The 21878-nt window shown below is 44.7% G+C and overlaps 1 protein-coding gene across 4 annotated transcripts in view; it reads left to right on the top strand.

Moving 5' to 3' along the window:
* ankrd6b (ankyrin repeat domain 6b) overlaps nt 1–21878 on the top strand; it is a 72615-nt gene that overhangs the window by 18082 nt on the left and 32655 nt on the right. For 2 of the 4 annotated variants that reach the window (XM_004564717.4, XM_004564716.4), the window contains exons 2-3: nt 2290–2640; nt 14099–14197. In XM_004564717.4, the coding sequence (XP_004564774.3) occupies nt 2515–2640; nt 14099–14197 (225 nt within the window). In that variant the 5' untranslated portion in view covers nt 2290–2514. Of the gene's footprint in view, nt 1–2289; nt 2641–14098; nt 14632–21878 lie in introns of those variants that run through there. The other 2 variants (XM_004564715.5, XM_004564714.5) reach the window with 1 other exon arrangement.

Genomic DNA, 21878 nt, shown 5'->3' with positions numbered 1-21878 from the left:
AGAAAAACGTTCTGGCTTCCAGGGTTTGCTGTTCTCTTATGATTGCATGGACAGCTTAACTTTAAGAGGCCAATAAGTGACAAAAGAAAACCTTCAAACAAGTTATGACTGTTAACATTGCATTGTTTGTCCACCAGAAGGCAACGTCTCTGTTGCTATTTAAGCAAATACAACAATCAGCTGACATGAGCAGAGTTGGCTTGCAAAGAAGTAAATAACTACATGTAACAAACATTGAAATGTTGTAGCAATCTGTTTGTTATGTATGACAGAAAGAAAAAAAGTTTGGAAGATCAGATTTTTAAATTAGACACAGAAAGACATGAGACGTGTGATACAAAATGTTGGTGTTTTCTCCCCCTTTTTTCGCCCTTTCCCCTTTCGACCCAAAGTGCTTGCTCATAGAGGGTCATATGATTGTTGGGTTTTTCTCTGTATGTATTATTGTAGGGTCTGCCTCACAATATAAAGTGCCTTGAGACAACTGTTGCTGTGATTTGGCGCTGTGTAAATAAAATTGAATTGAATTGGCCGGCTGTTAATTTGTGGTTTGCTTGTTAGACCTTGTGAATTATGCTCGTTGCAGCTCTGACTTAAGCGCCGATAAACACCTCACAGATGATATGATATAATTTTCTACCAGAGGACAGAGTTTATGCAAGGGCAAAAGCCTATAGCATAGGATTAGGAATTTTAGGTTTCTGACCCAATTCATATTCCAAACAATTCAATTCTGTGTTGTTTTTATATTTACTTCACCACCAGCACCAGCCATTAGTAGGACAAATTTGGCTTAGAGACAGTTAACAGTAAAGTTTCAATTTGGAGGCATTTACTAAAACACTTGTATTTGTACGTTGTTTATGACATGACTGACATGACTAAAATCATCAAATAACATCTCATTGGCATAACTCTCTCGCTTGTTCATTTACTTTCTCTCTTATCATGTTTGGTCAGAAACATTGAATAATGTAGAAGCTAGAGGGATGTTGGTTTAGTGAAACATCTGCTTGCAGTAACATAACATTTTGTCATCAACTCAGTTGTTATTTCGCTTGAGTTTTCTCTTATCACCTTCAAACACGTGTGTGCAAGGAGGAACAAGGAGAGTAAGTAGTATGACTTTAAATGACAGCAGCATAATTACTCAAATGACTTTCGTTTAATTTATGTCTGGCATGTTGCCATTTATTTTACTAGTAAAGAGCAGTAAATTTATGTTATTTAATGTATTTGTTATATTTGATTTTACAGAGATTTGCAGCTGCTTAAGTTGAGACTGGTCTTGGCTTACACATAAAATTATTTCCAAACTCTTCCTTACAGTAAGGACTGTAGCTTATTTATTTAACATTGATATTAAATCTGTACTTGGTATTTGTAATACCAAGCCAAGGTATTGGTATTGGATTGTTTTTATAGGAATCCACCAAGCCTCCATTGCTCACCTTCAGCTTGTGCAAAATGCTGCTGCTCGATTTTTTTTATCTAGTGCAAGCAAGCGGGAGCACATCACTCAGATTTTAGCTTCAAGTGTTTTACCAGTCCATTTTAAAATTGTTTTATTTGTCTTTAAGTCTCTCTAATGGTTGTGCCCCATTTTATCTGTCTGAACCGCTGCGCCCACATGTCCTGTCTCTTGCTCTCAGGTCAGCAGACCAGATCCTTTTGCTTGGTACAAAAATGCAACACAAACTCAGAGGTGACAGAACTTTTGCAGTTGCAGCCCCAAAATTATGGAATTATTTACCATTGTACATCGGGCAGGCTGTTTCGAAATGACGTTTAAAAACACAGTTTTACTCCCTGACTTTGACCCAGTGTAAGGTGTTGACTGTGTTTTTTAGCTACTTTTTATGTCCTTTTTTATTGTTTAATCTCTACAGCTCTTTTGTGTTTCTATATCTTTTACCTTCTTTTTATGTAAAATACTGTATGGATCAGTGCAGCCCTATTTAATTTTTTTAAATCAGATTTATTGTGTGACTTTCTTTCCAGTGACATATGTAAAGAAAGTTAATTTAAGTAATGTTTGAAAACTTAAATATTCATTTAGTTTACAGCTGTTTGAGCTAGTTTCAGTGTGTATTAAGGGCTTGCTTCTCAGCAAACCAGTCATTAAATTATCAAATTTGACCCCTGTTTTGGGGTTTTACGCTCTCACTAGATTATTTCTGTTCAACTCACTTGATTCTACCAGAAATGTACATAGGCCAAGAAACCTGAAGAATAGTGGTGTCACTGTCTGGTTTTCCTGGTTGATAACCTGCTATGGCTTGTTTCCAGTTCTCTTCCAAACAGCTGTCAGGATGAAGAGGAGGAACCCTGGTAGTGTGAAAAGGTTGTAGAACAAAACAAAAGAACAGAAGAATAAACGGCATCCTCTTGGGCTCTTCTTTGGGACTTCTGTCTGCACTGGCGCTCACTATGAGTTAGAGCATGTCATAGCCCATTTCTACAGCTGCTTTTTGGAGACAGCAGCAACCACAACTGGAGACAGCATCCTGCTTCATGAACCAGCGGGATGCAGCGGAGGTCCTCGCACTCTCCGAGCGCCTCCTCGTAGCTTCACACAAAGGACAAGTTGACAGTGTGGTCCAGCTTATCAACAAAGGCGCAAAAGTAGCCGTTACCAAGGTAAGTGATACAATTATGTACACTACCAGTCAAAAGTTTGGACACAGGACTATTTACATTGTAGATTCTCACTGAAGGCATCAAGACCACGAATGAACACATATGGAATTATGTAGTAAACAAAAAAGTGTGACATAACTCAAAACATGTTTTATATTTTGGATTCTTCAAAATAGCAACCCCTTGCTTTGATTACTACTTTGCACACTCTTGGCATTCTCTCGATGAGCTTCATGAGGTCGTCACCTGAAATGGTTTTCCAACAGTCTTGAAGGAGTTCCCAGAGACGCTGAGCACTTGTTGGCCCTTTTGCCTTCACTCTGCAGTCCGTATAATCCCAAACCGTCTTGATTGGTTTTAGGTCTGGAGACTGTAGAGGCCATGGTGCAGCACTCAATCACTCTCCTTCTTGGTCAAATAGCCCTTGCACAGCCTGGAGGTGTGTTTGGGCTCATTGTCCTGTGCTATTCAGTTATATTTTCAAATCCATCTGCATCTGTGCAGGGGCTGCTGCACAGATGGTGTGACCAAATCCTTTTCCTGAGCTGGGACTAATGAATGCTGGTAAGCTAAGGATATCTCAAATGGGAAGAGTTCTGTACCAGATAACATTAGTGAGTTGTGACCATACGCTATCCAAGATAAGTTTAAACTCCAGGAAGACAGAATAATAGTGGACCTATTAACTATGGAGACCATTTGATTTGAATCAAAGGTGAAATCAAATAGACCAATACGGCAAGGCCGGGATGGTCCATTTGGTAAAGTAAATCCGTTGGGCATCTTTCTTTGCCTTTAGACAATAATTCTGATGGCAAAAGAACCAAACGGGACAGGCAAAAAACAAACAAAAAAACAAACTATGGAGACCAGTAATATCTCTACATAAGGAGGTAAGCAAGTGACAAAATCTAATCAAAACCTGCAACACCTGCTGGATAAGATGGTTATTTCCCAGTGTGAAGTCCTAACATTAAGGCCTTCCAGTTACCCCCTTCCACAAAGGTTAGCCTGACTTTCAGCAGGTTGCATTTTCCAATATCATAATTACATGGAACAGGTGTTAGAAGCCGGGAAAAGTAACTATAGGGGCAAAGCTTACTTTCTTGTCCTGAATATTGGAACAGGACTGGACTGACATCGGAGTCTAGAGGCATTTAACTCCACAATGAACTAAAGTTTGGGGTTGGGTTAGACCAGGATGGGTGCTGGTGTGAAACGCTCCTTAAATTTACGGAAGGCAATGTCGATTTCTGTGGACTGAGAGATGGGAACTTTGGGAGAGATGAGTTTGGTGAGTGCAGTATCTGTCTGAGTGAAGTTATGGAGGGTGGTTGGTAGTGGCCACTCATCCATAGCCTTGGTCTTCTCCAGGTCTGTCTTCACCTGCATCAACACATATTCCAAAAATGTTACACATGAAATTCTCACTTTTCAGTTTTCATGTACAGCCTTTGGGGGACTTGGTTTATATGACAGCAGTGTTTACTGAGAGATTTGAACAAGACCTAAATATTGTCAAGATATATGAAAGCAAACATGTCCAAGAAATAACTTAACACATGGTTTTTAAGAGCCATGTTAGTCAAACCAAAAGACATCAGTAAATACCCAAACTGTCCTAGGGGAGTGTTAAAAACAGTTTTCCACCCATCATTCTGTGAGTCTAAGCAGGTGGTAGGCAAGTCCAGTTTTATGAAAATGTTGGCTCTGTGTAATGGTTTGAATGCTGAGCTGATGAGAGGGAGTGGGTATTTATTTTTAATGGTGATCTGCTCTGATTAACTCCATGTTAATCTATACAAGGTCTTAAGCTTATTTTACACTAGTACCTACTCGGCTTGACTCGACTCAAGCTGAGATGGTATACCTTCTGCTAAGTCTATGGCTTGTTGTTAGACTTGGGGACCACGATCTTGGATTTTGTGCAGCCATTTCCTTCACTTTTGGGTTTCAAAAATGTTGGTTTTTGATTTCTATATAGGAATCACACTCACGAATCATCGAGTAACGCGATTGACTGGGCAATTTATGGCATGGAGTCTGTTGACGTCACATTTTTGGATGGACTCAATTCACTTGGAACCTATCAGAACAGGTGCTAAAAAAGTACCTGGTACCAAGTGGTACCCCTTAATGGAAAACCCTAAAAACCCAGTCAAATCAAGTTGAGTCAGGCGAAGTTGAGCCAAGTAGGTACAAGTGGAAAAAGGCATCAGTGTCATGTTTTTTGGTTTGGCAATAAAAAAAACCCTAACAGTAACCAGAGCAGAAGATGGCTGGATGATTCTTGCTGCTAAGCATTTCCGTGTATTTTTCCATGGCCTCTCTTTCTGGCTGAGAGAGGTTGTATAAACTACTGGTGGGTAGTGTGACTCCTGGTAGAAGGTTGATGGCACAGTCAAATGGGCAGTGTGGCGGCAGAGACAGAACTTTGTCCTTACTGAACACCAGATGTATCAGAATCAGAAAGGGGTTTATTGCCAAATGTTGAGCAGGTTTACAACATTAGGAAATTGCTGCGGTGCTTCAGTGCAAACATAGTGTCATAAATAGCACTTAAATAGTGTCATAAATAGCACTTAAATAGACATGAAAAAATAAAAGTAGGGATAAGAATTAAAAGTGCTACGTAGAAAGATATGTGCATGAGCTATACATGAGATATATACATGAGAATAGGAATTAAGAGTGCTACGTAGAAAGATATATACATGAGTGCAGGTGGTGATCAGTGCCAAACATGGAATGATGCAGTGACACAGCGTAGGGTCATGTGTTAGTGGTGGGAACAGTCATATGGTTATTGTTCATGTGTCCAACAGCAGAGGGGAAGAAACTGTTCTTATGGCGAGAGGTTCTGGTGCGAATGGACCGGAGCCTCCTGCCTGAGGGGAGCAGGTCAAACAGACTGTGTCCAGGGTGAGAAGGGTCAGCTGAGATCCGAGCTGCACGCCGCAATGTCCTGGAGGTGTACAGGTCCTGCAAAGATGGGAGTCTGCAGCCAATCACCTTCTCAGCAGAGCGCACAACACGCTGCAGTCTCTGTTTGTCCCTGATAGTGGCTCCAGCGTACCACACGGTGATGGAGGAGGTGAGGATGGACTCGATGATTGCAGTGTAGAACTGCATCATCGTCCGTGTTGGCAGGTTGAATTTCTTCAGCTGCCTCAGGAAGTACATCCTCTGCTGGGCTTTCTTGATGACGGAGGTGATGGTGGGCTCCCACTTCAGGTCCTGAGTGATGGTGGTACCCAGGAAGCGGAATGAGTCCACAGAGGTGATGGGGGTGTCAGTCAGGATGATGGGGGGGAGTGGAGCTGTGTGCTTCCTGAAGTCCACAATAATCTCCACTGTCTTCTGGGCATTCAGAACCAGGTTGTTGTGGCTGCACCAGGACACCAGATGTTCAACCTCCCTCCTGTAGGCAGACTCATCCCCGTCAGAGATGAGCCCAATAACGGTGGTGTCATCTGCAAACTTGATTAGCTTGACAGACTGGTGGGTGGAGGTGCAGCAGTTGGTGTACAGGGAGAAGAGCAGAGGAGAAAGAACACAGCCCTGAGGGGAGCCGGTGCTGATGGTCCGGGAGTCCGAGACATTCTTTCCCAGCCTCACATGCTGCTTCCTGTCCGTCAGGAAGTCAGTGATCCACCGGCAGATGGGATCAGGCACATTCATCTGGGAAAGCTTGTCTCGGAGATGGTCTGGAAGGATGGTGTTGAAGGCAGAGCTGAAGTCCACAAACAGGATCCTGGCGTAGGTTCCTGGGGAGTCCAGATGCTGCAGGATGAAGTGTAGGGCCATGTTGATGGCGTCGTCTACAGACCTGTTGGCTCTATATGCAAACTGCAGGGGGTCCAGGAGGGGGGCCGTGAGGGTCCTGAGATGGGAGAGAACTAGGCGCTCAAAAGACTTCATGACCACAGATGTCAGAGCCACGGGTCTGTAGTCATTTAGTCCAGTGATCCTAGGTTTCTTGGGGACAGGGATTATGGTGGAGGACTTGAAGCAGGCAGGCACATGACATGCCTGCAGTGAGGAGTTGAAAATGCCAGAAAACACTGGGGCCAGCTCGTTTGCACAGTGTCTGAGGGTGGCAGGAGACACGCCGTCTGGGCCGGGAGCTTTCCGAGCATTCAGGTTCTTAAACTGCTTCCTCACATCTGCTTCATGAATATGAAGAGTTGTGGTGGGAGGAGGTGGTGTGAAATCCTCTTTTGTGTGGGGTGAGGAGGGGGGTGTTGTAGGTGAACAGTTTGAAGGTGGTGATGGCTCTATGGAGGGGGGAGAGGTGGGGGAATTAGTGTCCAAAGTGCCTCTATTGTTGGGGCCGTTGGAGGTGTGAAGGCTGCCTGATGGCTCGTCAAAACGGCAGTAGAAGTCGTTAAGGGTGTTGGCTAAGAGCAAGTCATCAGTGGAGTGGGGGGTTTTAGGCTTGTAGTTTGTGATATTCCTAAAACCTTTCCACACAGAGGCCGAGTCATTCTCTGAGATCTGCTGCTGCATCTTCTCAGAGTGCTGATGTTTAGCAATGTCCACTTCTTTAGTGAACTTGTACTTGGCCTCTCTGTAGCAGTCCCTGTCTCCGCTTCTGAACGCCTTACTCTTTTCCAGCCACAGCTTTTTGAGTTTAGGAGTAAACCAGGGTTTGTCATTGTTATAACTCACCCTGGTGCGTGATGGCACAATGCTGTCCTCACAGAAGTGGATATAGGAGGTGACAGTGTCCGTAAACTCGTCCAAGCTGTTAGAAGCAGCCTTCATTGTGTCCCAGTCTGTAGACTCCAAACACGTGCGAAGCTCCTCCACAGCCTCGTTGCTCCACAGTTTTTTAGTCCTCACGACAGGTTTGGAGAGCTTCAGCCTCTGTCTGTACGCGGGGATTAGGTGGATCATAACGTGGTCAGAAAGTCCGAGTGAAGCGTGGGGCACCGCGCGATAGGCCCCGCTGATCGTGCTGTAACAGTGGTCTAATGTCCTCTCCTCTCTGGTCGGGCATTTAATATACTGCTTGTATTTGGGAAGCTCATGGCTCAGATTGGCTTTGTTAAAGTCCCCAAGAGCAATGATGAGAGAGTCCGGGAATGTCCGCTCCATGTGCAGTATCTGCTCCGCGAGTGCGCACTGAGCTGCCTGCGCATCTGCGTCTGGCGGGATGTAAACAGCGGCCAGGATGAATGAAGCAAACTCCCGCGGAGAATAAAACGGTTTGCAGTGGATAAAAAGATATTCCAGAGAGGAAGAGCAGTGCTGAGCAATCACTGTTACATCTGTGCACCAGCCACTATTGATGTAGAAGCAGAGACCTCCACCTTTGGACTTACCGGAGAGAGCGGCCTGCCAGTCCGCGCGCAGCAGATGGAAGCCCTCCAGCTTGAGCGCGCAGTCTGGGATGTTCTCACTGAGCCACGACTCCGTAAAACATAAGACACAGGAGGAGGCAAAGTCTCTGTTCATGCTTCTCATCAGGGCCAGTTCGTCAATCTTATTCCCGAGTGAGCGTACATTAGAAAGGAAGATCCCAGGAAGAGCAGTTCGCAGTCCGCGTCTCCTCAAACGCACGAGTGCGCCGGCTCGCTTCCCTCTCTTTCGGCGTCTCGCTTTCCTGGTCAGAGTCAGCAGTAAATCTGCCGCAGATGCGACAAATATTGGAAATAAATCCACAGGCGTTGTAGTCCTGTAGTTAAGGAGCTCTTCTCTGGTGTACGAGTATCCAGAGGAGTGCCCAGACACAGAAGAAATGCACAAAAACAAAACAAAAGTAACGCACTGAAGCACCAGGGCGACCATACGCGGCGCCATCTTGGTTCCATGTAGATCACGGTATTCCTTTGAGACTGAGAAAATACAAAGCAGCAAGTGCTCATGGTGGTTCTGTCTTGGGTAGGACTATAACGATTCATCAAGTAATTAGAATATTTTGATTTAAAAAAAATTGGACACAAATGTTTTGCTTTGATGCATAGTTTAACACATGGCTCTGTAGTGCATCGATTTGTTTAACAATCATGAACATTTCACCTACATTTGCACCTAAAAACAGACCTTCAATATAAATATTTAGGAGCAGCAAGTGAATAAAAAGTCTGACAATGTTAAGCCCACATAACCAAACACAAAACAAAAATACTGATAGCACAACAGCAGCAGTGCTGATGACGTTGGCATAGTGTAACATGGAGCTGGAGTCTGTTTACATACTGCGAAGAGTAAAGAGGCAGAGCTGTTACCAAGATGATTAGCTCAAGTTGAGTGAATGAAAACGTGTTTCTAGCATCCAATACAGCAGCACTTATTCCTGTAATCACCAATAAAACCTTTACTGGGAACAAGCTATCGGGAGTCTTTCATCAAAACACCTGATCAAAAAACTCCAACGAGAAGAAAAGCAAACTCTGTAGCTTCTCCTGTTTATTTTGTCTGATGAATCCAAATTTGAAGCTGGTTTAACAGAAGAGGGGCCTGAAAACTGAAGGCTCGCTGTCTCTCATTCTGCTCATACTCTAGGAACCACATGTAAGCCCGCAGTCCGAGAGCAAAGTGCTCTAATGGGGTGATTATTCAAAAATCTGCAGTAAGCCTTCAGAAGTTGTATTAAAACAGATGCAGATGACCTGTTAACTTAGTCTGATACTAGACTTGTTAAATTATACAGCTTACTGAAGGCTGACGGCAGCTATTCTATTGTATATGGAAGTGATACCTGCAGCAAACAGGGGTGAGTCTAAAGGGTGGATGGGGTGTACTTGGTCCATGTACATTTTACATATACATGGACCATTAAACTCTGAGCCACTGACCTGAGGGTTGTTAGGTTAGACACTGAATTAATATTATTAATATTAATATTAATTAATGTGTACATGCTCATAACATGTTTTCAGCGCAAAACATGTCTGCTATTAATTTCAGAAAACCTTCCAAAAAGACAGACTGAAGGTACATTTTTATGCCTTTGTTTAGATTATGTAGTTGATATTTGACTATACTTGAGATTATTTATATAATTTTTGCATTTAAGAAAACGCTGTTTGCATGTTTCAATTAAACATAATGAGTTGAAGTTGGCACTGAGCTGCAGGGATCCAGATGTTTAACACTATCACAGCTGAGCTGCTGTAGAGCCAGATGGATTCCACTGACACAGCTTCCTTAGGGCTGTGCTTCATTCTTTATATATGTCTTGGGTCGAAAGCTGAGTCCACACTATGCTTTTCCAAATAAAGTATGCATTTCTTACTCTAAATAAACAGGGCAACTCGTCTCCCCTCTGCTAGGAAACAGATTTATCAATTACAGACACTATTCAGTTGCCCGTGAACGTTAGTATATGGTTTGACTAAGCTGCTGCTATATGCTGAAATTTTCAGGATTAGTCATTGAACTAACATCAGTGTTAGCTTGCTGTTATTGGAAAATGGTAAGGTTAACATCAAAGTGTTATCCCACATTGCCTTCATTATATCTATATTCATAACTGTGTCATGTCTGCAAGAATGTTCACGATATTGCCAAAAGTATTCACTCATCTGCTTTCACATATTGGCCTACCCTTTTCCCTATAACAGCTTCAAAGCTTCTGGGAAGACTTTCCTTGTGGTTTAGGAGTGTGTTTACACCTGAGTTGAAATGAGCCAATAAGGACTCCTATTAGGGTAGGTTGGCTTTTGGGACTCCGGAGGCAACTAAGAGGTAGTGGCAGGCCAAGATAATTATGGCTCTGGTAGTAACAGAAGCAAACATTCATGTTTGGAAGGCCCTCTCCCTTGCCACCTCCTCCAGTTTGTCTGGGAGAACACCAAGGCGTTTCCAAGCATGCAATCTCTCCAATGTGGGTCTGCCCCGGGGTCTCTTCCCAGTGGGACTTGCCGGGAACACCTCACTGAGAAGGCGCCCAGGAGGCATCCTTGTGAAATGCTGGAAGCACCTCAACTGGGTCCTTTCGATGTGGGGGAGCAGCTGCTCTACTCTGAGCCCTTCCCAGATGGCTGAAATTATCACCCTATCTCTAAGGGAGAGGCACTGTGTCCCAACCTATCGTTATACGTGATTCTGAGATTCTAAGAGAAATGGTATTAAGTGTGTTGTAACAGAATCATAAGCCCTTTTTTCATTATTACCTACCCGGATCGATTAGCCACAGATCAACACAACTCGACTCAGCTCAACTAGTTTTCCATTACAACCCAGTACTACCCTGTGTGTGCTTGTCATCATAGCAACACATCTGCACGTCCTGTGATGTAATTAATATGAGACAAAGGTGGACATCAAGCTAACGATATACCTGCTGCTTGGGCTGTGGCTTTTCATCAGACTCCAGGGAACACGGCAGTGTTTTTTGGAGCCATTTCCCTCGTTGCCAGTTTCAAAAATTGTGGTTTTGATTTTTTGAACGAGCCACTGACCAGCCAGTCAGTGGCATGCAATCTGACCACGTCACATTTATTACCTGCTCGGATTGCTTGAGCCCCGGCCGAGTAGGTACTAATAGAAAAGGGGCTATAATTTATGTGTGGTTACGCAGACAGTTAACCGTGCTTAATTGCTTAATACTGATCAGAATATAATCAGGTCTAAGTTTAAACTATATAACGAATAGCACTGTTACCTCACAGCAAGAAGGTGGAAGTTTGACTCTACCATCTAGCTGGGGCCTTTCTATGTGGAGTTTGCGTGTGTTCTCTTTGGGTTCTCTGACTTCCTCTGATTCCCTGTCTCTCTGTGTTAGCCCTGCAACAGAGTGGCAATCTATCCATCTGTCTTGCCATTTGGTAGCTGGGATAGTCTCCTGCGACCCTGATAAGGATAAGCAGGAGAGGAATGGATGGATTTTAATAACAGGCCTCTCACTCACACTCTTTATCTTCTGCGAGAGGAGCAGTTCAGAAGACAAACTTTTAACTCTTGGATCTAGGATTTTACAGTTGAAATTCCAGCAGAGACATCAGAGGAATTAACCGCTGTCCAAACTCTGAACTTAAAAACCTATTTTGTGTTTTTTTTGGCTTTTTCTCTGCTCATTTTTGCTGTGTTAGATTATAAGTCTGAAACAGCAATAGGATTTCCATTGTTTTCCTGCTAGATTACAACTTCTATTTTCCTGTGGTTTCCCGTTGGACTGTTATTATCAACACCAAAAACATAGATAAGTGCATCTTCAGGTCTGGATGTACTTGTCTCTTCTCAACCTCTCTCCTCTCGAAAATTAGAAAAAAAATCATCGTGTCAGAGTGCATTAAATAGAAAAGTATAACTCAAATGCTTTGATTATTGTTTTGTTTTATTTTATTTTTTAATAGTTTTGTTTTTGTTATTATTATTTGATTCTGCTTTGCTCCTGTTAATTGCTTTAATAAAATATTGAACATTTAAAAAGTCAAAGTGGTGGACATAAGTATAAACAGCTCTTACTACTCTAGCCTAAAAGTAACAGACTTTTAGGGACTTCGAGGGATCTAGAGGGGAGTTTCCTTTAACGGGTGTGGCTCATGAATGCTGGGACTGCAAGGCTACTTGGGGGCGGCTTTTATCAGAGGCAGTGGGGTAGACACTCGGAGGAGAAAGGTAATCAGCTCTGGGCGGGTCCCCTCACCCATTGGCTCCACCTGAGCTCTACACTGCCTACTGGATAATACCCATAGTAGGGCTGAACGATATATCGCATTTGCGATAATATCGCGACATGATCAAGTGCAATTTTCTAACCGCAAAGGCTGCGATTATACTGCGATTATATTATACAATTCATGGGCTGCATCCTCCTGAGGCCGCATTTGTAGACCGATTACGTCACAGCGACGCGCCGAAGGCTGTCCAAATTACTACCATATCCCAGAATTCATAGCGCGGCCCAGCCAAACTCCAGTTTCCAGCAATGGCGGCCGCTACTAAGTTTTAAAATTACTCATACTAATCTTTCTGGGTCACAAAATAAACTTTTAACATATTTTCAGGCGAGAAAGTAGTTGTGTAAACATCAAATATCTGCTCGGTTTATCAAGATATCCCATATTTGCAAAAGTGCTTCGACGTTTTCAGAGGCGTCTGCTACCCACCAGCTCGACAGCTAGCCGGGAGCTCGAGGGTTACTGATGCGGCCGAGAACGGCACAACTCCCGGCACATCATTTTCAGATCACCGCGGAGTTTCGCTGCTCGGGTTAAACGTAATATATAAGTCACTTAGACAACCTAAAAATGTTATTGTTGGGCTTTTTTCAGTGTTTTGTTTGTTCGTGAGTAAATCGGTTTGGCTGAGATTAAAGTTATTAGATTAGATAAAATAAAACTTTATTAATCCCCCGGGTGGGTTCCTCCTTGGTTTTCACACAGCTGACTAAACGTCAAACAGAAAACTTATTAAACAGAAGTATGAGACAGTCGAGAATTTACACCAGTGTCTGGTTATATTTTAGATAGCAAGAAGCAGACGGCCGAGTTTATTAAACTCCACCGAGACAGCGGTGACGCTAATCAGAACTAGCCTTCTGATTCAGAAGGCTAGACCGTCCAATTTCACGCCTTTAAACTTTAAAGGCGTGTTTGTGTGTGTGTTTATACAATTGCTATTATGTTTGCACTTTATGTGTAATGTTACTGACTGCAGAGATCAGTAAGATGTGTGTATTTTTTATTTATTAGTTTTATTTATTTAATATTATTTTTTAATTGAATGACTGTCTAGTAGTTCACAGATGTCGAAAAACTGAGTGTGGTAAAGCCACTGATTTTTTTTATGTATATTTCTGCAATCTGCACATTGTACTGACTTTCATTTTAATGTTTACACCAGGGTTCCTTGTCAGCACTTTATGCTCAGATGTTTGTAAGCTAAAAATAAACTATTGTGTATGTTCAAATATACTGTTGTGATTGAAGAAGTTAAATAAAAATGTCAGTCATCAATTCATGCATCACCTCATGTCATCATAACAGAGGTCTGTCTTCCAGGAAAGAACAGTTTAAAATTAATGTAATATAGTATTGGCCATACTATATGATGTATTGCTTGTCTTTGTTTAATAATACAGAAGACAAATACCTTAAAAAATAATCGCATATCGCATCGCAATCGCAATATTGGGGCAAAAAATCGCAATTAGATTATTTTCCATAATCGTTCAGCCCTAACCCATAGGATCAGAGATTATGGCTTTTTTAAACAGTGAGCTGATCCAGACCTCCTTTGTTTTGGTACCGTGCCCCAGATTGACAGTACATATACATATATACAGCAAAAATATGGATTCTACTGTCTAAATGTATACAATAACATTCATATTTGAGGGTCCTTATATTGGGGAGAAACACACTGTAATGCACTGTTTATTTTCTGTGCAAAATGTGTACTATACTTTTAAAGCATGGACTGAGAATTGGGTTTTCAGTTGACTCTCCAGTGATAATCTTATGTGCACTCTGATGTTGTCTTACTGTTTGTTTTATGTCCATAGTATGGCAGAAGTCCCTTACACTTGGCTGCCTACAAAGGCCATATTGATGTTGTTCGTGTCCTGCTCAAAGCTGGCTGCAACCTGGACATCCAAGACGATGTGAGTAGATTCAAGTCTGTCATCCTTCTGTCCAGTTCCAGCTCTTACCGCAGTCCTAAGCATGTCGTCACCAATAGCTGCTTCTCTTTTTGCTTCTCAATAATTTTTTTTAATTCAGCTTTTTACACAAACATAACTGTAGTTTGATGGCCCCCAGTGGCCTTGAATGGGACTCTCTGGTCTGCCCACTGATGGGTCTTCCTTCAGCATGCAAGTCCATCTTCCCCACAGACAGTGATAACCCAGATCTCTGGTATTGCCAAATTCACTCTCTGTGGTCAATGAGCTCTGCAGCAGGTTGCAGTACAGCCTCCAACACTGGGGGGAGCAAGAGATGCAGACTGAGAAAGAAGGAAAAGGACGATGAGGAAGAAGGGAGAAGCCATTGGAGAAAGGCTAAGAAAGAGCATGGAGGATCAGGGAAATTGAAAGAGGTTAGCCAAATCTGGTCCTACTGATTCAACAAAAATCTGTACCCCCCCATCTTTCCCTGAACACTGCTACTACTCAACCACTGCTCAGCTTCGTTCTAGTGTGGATTGACCCTGTTCTTTGCCTCTCCCTCGTGTTCTTTATCTCATGGAAGTCATTACTCTTTTTTTTCTTTTTGTGCTCTGATGTCAAACTACTACTACTGTCATGTCACTCACTGCTAATCTTCTCTATGGCCAGCATTCCATTTACGGCTGATCTTAAGTGTGGAAACTTTTACTGGGACTCGACTACTTTCATTTCATCACATGAACCACACTGGACAAACTGTGGCTAAACAACATTATCTGTGGTTGCTATAACTGCACCATATTAAAACCATTACTGACATAGTCAGGAATAACTCATTACCCTTAGGAATATACAAAAATGTAAACATTAGAATTAGAATAGAATAGAATAGAATTCAACTTTATTGTCATTGCACATGCACAGGTACAGGGCAACGAAATGCAGTTTGCATCCATCCAGAAGTGCTTTAGTGATATAGGTATATTACAATATATATTAGCAATAGTATAGATATGTAAGTATATTACAGAAATGGGTCTATTATGGTATGTTATAATGTACACGGTATGAAGTATGTTGTGAATATTCTATAACTAAGTATGTACAGGCTGTAGTGAGTACAAGCTATGTGCAGGCTATGAACAGGATATAAATATGAAAAACTATACAGAATATGAAATAAATAACTTTACAGAATCTGAGATACACAGCTATACAGAAATGGGAACTATGCAAGTTGTAAACAGTTGTAGGATTAAAAATTATCGAATGTACAGAACGATTAATTACACAGAGCTATACAGTAGTGCAGTTAAGATAAGTGAGGGTGTAGATAGTTTCTACAGAGGCTATATAAAATGCTAGTGGTTGTGAGTGGTGGTTCACTCCATGTTATTATTATGTGTTTGAGGGTACAGTTGTCCATTGTGGGTGTGTGTATGTTCAGTCCATGAGTTTAACGTGGGTCAGATGTCAGGAGGCAGAGTTCAGGAGTCTGACAGCTGTGGGGAAGAAGCTGTTCCGGTACCTGGTGGTCTTAGTCCGGAGGCTCCTGTGGCGCCTCCCAGAGGGCAGGAGGGTGAAGAGTCCATGTGATGGGTGACTGGGGTCTTTGATGATTTTCCCAGCCCTTTTCAGACACCGCTTCCTGTAGATATCTTTTATGGCAGGAAGTGGTGCTCCGGCGATGCGCTGGGCAGTTTTCACGACCCTCTGCAACGCCTTCCGGTCCGAGGCAGAGCAGTTCCCGTACCAGACTGTTATACAGTTGGTCAGGATGCTCTCGATGGTGCAACGATAGAAGTTCACCAGGATGTCTGAGGACAGGTGGTTCTTCCTCAGAGTCCTCAAGAAGAAGAGGCGCTGGTGAGCCTTCTTGACCAGCTTGGAGCAGTTGGTCGTCCAGGTGAGATCCTCGGAGATGTGGACTCCCAGGAACTTGAAGCTGCTCACACGCTCCACAGCCGTCCCCTTAATGTGGATGGGTGGATGTGGTTAGAAACATTAGTAGGACCTAGAGTGCTGGTGTAGTTCAGTTGTCCCTGGTTCAAGTCCAACCTGTGGACTTTTGCTGTGTCTTCCCACCCTCTGCTCTAATATTAAAAAAAAAAAAGCACACAAAAAGACCCCCCTAAAAAAAGAAGAACCTTAGTTGGAACTAGGGTTGTTTGAATTTCAGGGTTAGAATTTCAAATTTGATACTGATACCCAGGAACATGCACAATACAATTTTTGACCAGGAGGAGAGAGGTTCTCTGCCAGGTGAACACCAAGGAATTTGGTGCTCTTGCCGATTTCCACAGAGGATCCATCGATGTAAAGTGGACAGTGATCTTAACAACCATCTATTAGTTTTTGGGCCTTTTTCACCTTTATTGACAGAGACAATAAACTAAGAGCAAGAACGTGGAGGGAGAGAGAGAGGGTCGGATGTCATGCGGTCGGATTCAAACCCAAGCCAGCCACTCTTAGCCGTATGGCATGTGCACACATGCTAAACTGCCCACAACCATCTCTTTTATTTTGTCCATGTTAAGAGACAGGTTGATGATGCTAAACCAGTCCGCTGTTGCACCCTGTCTCTATATGCTGACTCATTGTTCTTGCTGATAAGACACACCACAGTCGGGTCATCATCGATCTGGTTTGAACTGTGCATTGGTGCACAGTCGTGAGTTAGCGGTTAGTGGGCTAAGCATACAGCCCTGAGGGGCTCCAGTGCTCAGTTTGGTGGTGTTGGAGATGCTGTTACTGATCCGGACTGTCTGACGTCACTAAATGGTAAATGGCCTGTATTTGTATAGCGCTTTACTTAGTCCCTAAGGACCCCAAAGCGCTTTACACTACATTCAGTGATCCACCAATTCACACACACATTCACACACTGGTGATGGCAAGCTACATTGTAGCCACAGCTCCCCTGGGGCGCACTGACAGAGGCAAGGCTGCCGGACACTGGCGCCACCGGGCCCTCTGACCACCACCAGTAGGCAATGGGTGAAGTGTCTTGCCCAAGGACACAACGACCGAGACTGTCGGAGCTGGGGCTCGAACCGGCAACCTTCCGATTACAAGACGAACTGCCAACTCTTGAGCCACGATCGCAACACGTGAGCCTACGTCAGAAAGACCAGGATCCAGATGGAGAGGGAGGTTTTCAGGCCCAGCAGGCTCAGTTTTCCAATGCTGAGGAATTATTGTGTTGAATGCTGAACTGAAATCTATGAACAGCATTCGCACATATGTGTCTTTATTGTCCTGGTGGGTGAGGGCAAGTTGTAAGGTGGTGCAGTGTAACCTGCAGTGGGTCCAGTGTGGTTGGCAGCAGGGTCTTAATGTCCCTCATGATGAGCCTCTCAAAGCACTTTATCATGATGGGTATGAGTGCAACAGGAAGATAGTCATTGAGGCAGGACACTGGGGACACTGGGTACTTTTTTGACACAGGAACGAAGGGGGGTTGCCTTGAGGCACGTTGAGATGACAGCAGTGCTCAGAGAGAGGTTGACGATATCAGTGAGGACATCTGTCAGCTGGTCTGCACATTCTCTGAGCACTCTCCCAGGGATTTTATCTGGCGCAGCAGTCTTCAGTAGGTTAACTTTTTAAAGAGTTTTTCTCACATCAGGCGAGGTCACATACAGAATCTGGTTGTTGTGAGGAGCGGGTGGACTTCCTTGCCAACACGTCACTGAGCGTCAAACCGTGCATAGAAGTTGTTCAGCACATCTGGTAGGAAGGTGTCAACGTTGCAGGCAGGACTGGAGGCTAGGTTTCCATAGCAATCCGGAGTGGCTGGTACGTGTTACTGCCGTGCTGGCATTTTTTTTAATAACCTGCAAGTTTAAACTGAAATATCTCTTGTTTTTAAGTAGCTAGCTAATTTGCTAATTTACACTCAACCAGCTGGCTCAAAATGTCAAGGATGTTCAGACAGGAAATTTCATAACTCAAGGAATTGTACCTTCAACTTGCTGTTTTTTGCAACATCCCGACTACAGAATGGAACAGTTGTCAGCCACCTCCTGTACATGGATGACATCAAGCTGTATGCCAAGAGTGAACGAGACATTGATTCACTGATCCACACCACCAGGATATACAGCAATGACATCAGAATGTCGTTCGGACTGGAAAAGTGTAGTCGGATGATAACAAAGAGAGGGAAGGTAGTCAGAACTGAGGGGATTGAACTACCAGAAGGCAACATTGCAGACGTAGAGGACAGCTACAAGTACCTGGGCATCCCACAGGGAAATGGAAACCATGAAGAGGCTGCTAGGAAAGCTGCAACCACCAGGTACCTGCCAAGGGTCAGGCAAGTCCTGGGGAGTCAGCTGAACGGTAAGAACAAGATCTGGGCTATCAACACCTACGCCCTGCCCGTGATCAGGTACCCGGCTGGGATAATAAGCTGGCTAAAGGAGGAGATAGAAGCCACTGATATCAAGACAAAAAAGCTCCTGACCATGCATGGAGGGTTTCACCCCAAGCGGAAGGAAGGAGGCCAGGGACTGGTGAGTGTCAGCACCACAGTACAGGATGAGACAACGAACATCCACGAATACATCACGAAGATGGCCCCAACTGACAGCGTGCTCAGTGAATACCTCAGGCAGCAGAAACCCAAAAAAGAGGAGGAAGGCGAAGAATCATCATGGAAGGACAGACCCCTGCACAGTATGTACCACCGGCAGATAGAGGAGGTGGCTGATATCCAGAAATCCTACCAGTGGCTGGACAAAGCTGGACTTAAAGACAGCAAAGAGGCACTAATCATGGCAGCACAGGAACAAGCTCTGAGCACAAGATCCACAGAGGCTTGGGTCTATCACACCAGGCAAGACCCCAGGTGCAGGCTGTGTAAAGATGCCCCAGAGACAATCCAGCACATAACAGCAGGGTGCAAGATGCTACCAGGCAAGGCATACATGGAACGCCATAACCAAGTGACCAGCATAGTGTACAGGAACATCTGTGCCAAGTATAACCTGGAAGTTCCGAGGTCAAAATGGGAGATGCCCCCAAGGGTGGTGGAGAATGACCGAGCTAAGATCCTGTGGGACTTCCAGATAAAGATGGACAAATGGTGGTGGCTAACCAAGCAGACATAGTGGTGGTAGGCAAACAGAAGAAGACGGCGGTAGTGATCGATGTAGCGGTCCCGAATGACAGCAACATCAGGAAGAAGGAATGAGAGAAGCTCGAGAAATACCAAGGGCTCAGAGAAGAGCTCGAGAAGATGTGAAGGGTGAAGGTAAGCTTGAAACCTGTATCCCCCATAGTCGGTTACCAAGATTACGTGAAGTACCCTCAGAAGGTCTGCTAGATGATGTTAATGCAGCACTACGGACGATACCTACAACCACGATTACCGACACTAACAAGCTGATCTACAATACGGCAGCAGTGATCAGTGAGATGCTTGGCTACAAGTTGAACAGCCACAAGGGGCAGTACCCTCCATGGAGAAGGAGGCTAGAGGGCAAGATCAAAGTAGCACGGAGGGAGGTTAGCCAACTAACGGAGTTGCAGAAAGGTGCGACAAAGAAGGTGCATAAGAAATACATCAAGCTGTCCATACCTGAGATCTTGGAAACTGCCAAGCAAAGACTCATAGCCTTGGCCAGCCGCTTGAGGAGGTACACCAGAGAGATAGAAGGCAGGAGAATAAACCAGCAAAGGTGTACTCTCAGTGGCAAGGGAACAATAAGAGAACAGCACCACCACGGCTGGAGACGGAGCAATACTGGAAGAGCATATGGGAGAAGGACGCAACCCATAACGGCAATGCTCAGTGGCTAGTGGATCTGAGGGCAGACCACAGCGACCTCCCTGAACAGGGTCCAGTAACCATCACAGTGGCAGATATCCAAGAAAGGGTCTCCAGTATGAAGAGTTGGACAGCACCAGGGCCCGACATGGTTCACGCCTACTGGCTAAAGAAGCTGACTGCACTCCACGAGCGTCTGGCAGCACAAATGAACCAGCTGCTAGTTAACGAGAGACACCCGGAATGGCTAACCGAAGGTCGGACGGTCCTGATCCCCAAGGACCCCAAGAAGGGACCGGTCCCCTCCAACTACCGACCAATAACCTGCCTCAGTACTACATGGAAGCTCCTGTCAGGCATCATATCGGCTAAGATGAACAGGCACATGGGTCAATACATGAGCGGGACACAGAAAGGGATTGGCAAGAATACCAGAGGCGCAAAACACCAGCTACTGGTAGACAGAACAGTCAGCCGAGACTGCAAGACCAGACTGACCAACCTGTGCACTGCCTGGATTGATTACAAGAAGGCCTATGACTCAATGCCCCACAGCTGGATACTGGAATGCCTAGAATTTTACAAGATCAATGGGACCCTAAGAGCCTTCATCAGGAACTCAATGGGGATGTGGCGTACAACACTAGAGGCCAACTCCAAGCCCATAGCACAAGTCACCATCAAGTGCGGGATCTACCAAGGAGATGTTCTGTCCCCACTGCTGTTCTGCATAGGCCTGAACCCCCTCATCGAGATCATTTTCAAGACTGGCTACGGATACCGACTACGGAACGGAGCAGTTGTCAGCCACCTCCTGTACATGGATGACATCAAGCTGTATGCCAAGAGTGAACGAGACATCGATTCACTGATCCACACTACCAGGCTATACAGCAATGACATTGGAATGTCATTCGGACTGGAGAAGTGTAGTCGGATGGTAACAAAGAGAGGGAAGGTAGTCAGAACTGAGGGGATTGAACTACCAGAAGGCAACATTGCAGACATAGAGGACAGTTACAAGTACCTGGGGATCCCGCAGGCGAATGGGAACCATGAAGAGGCCGCTAGAAAAGCTGCAACCACCAAGTACCTGCAGAGGGTCAGGCAAGTCCTGAGGAGTCAGCTGAATGGTAAGAACAAGATCCGGGCCATCAACACGTACGCCCTGCCCGTGATCAGGTACCCTGCTGGGATAATAGGCTGGCCAAAGGAGGAGATAGAAGCCACTGACATAAAGACAAGAAAGCTCCTTACCATGCATGGAGGGTTTCACCCCAAGTCCAGCACCCTGAGGCTGTACGCTAAGCGGAAGGAAGGGGGCCGGGGACTGGTGAGTGTCAGCACCACAGTCCAGGATGAGACAACGAACATCCAAGAATACATTGGGAAGATGGCCCCAACTGACCGAGTGCTCAGTGAATACCTCAGGCAGCAGAAACCCAAGAAAGAGGAGGGAGACGAGGAACCATCATGGAAGGACAGGCCCCTGCACGGTACGTACCACCGGCAGATAGAGGAGGTGGCTGATATCCAGAAATCCTACCAGTGGCTGGACAAAGCTGGACTGAAAGACAGCACAGAGGCACTAATCATGGCAGCACAAGAACAAGCTCTGAGCACAAGATCCATAGAGGCTGGGGTCTATCACACCAGGCAAGACCCCAGGTGCAGGCTGTGTAAAGATGCCCCAGAGACAATCCAGCACATAACAGCAGGGTGCAAGATGCTACCAGGCAAGGCATACATGGAACGCCATAACCAAGTGGCCGGCATAGTGTACAGGAACATCTGTGCCGAGTATAATCTGGAAGTCCCGAGGTCAAAATGGGAGATGCCCCCAAGGGTGGTGGAGAATGACCGAGCTAAGATCCTGTGGGACTTCCAGATACAGACGGACAAAAT

The sequence above is a fragment of the Maylandia zebra genome, linkage group LG15 (genome assembly GCF_041146795.1).
Source record: "Maylandia zebra isolate NMK-2024a linkage group LG15, Mzebra_GT3a, whole genome shotgun sequence".
NCBI classification, from domain to species: domain Eukaryota; kingdom Metazoa; phylum Chordata; class Actinopteri; order Cichliformes; family Cichlidae; genus Maylandia; species Maylandia zebra.
Note: the sequence above shows the minus strand (reverse complement) of the source record. Positions and strands in the feature narration are given on the sequence as shown.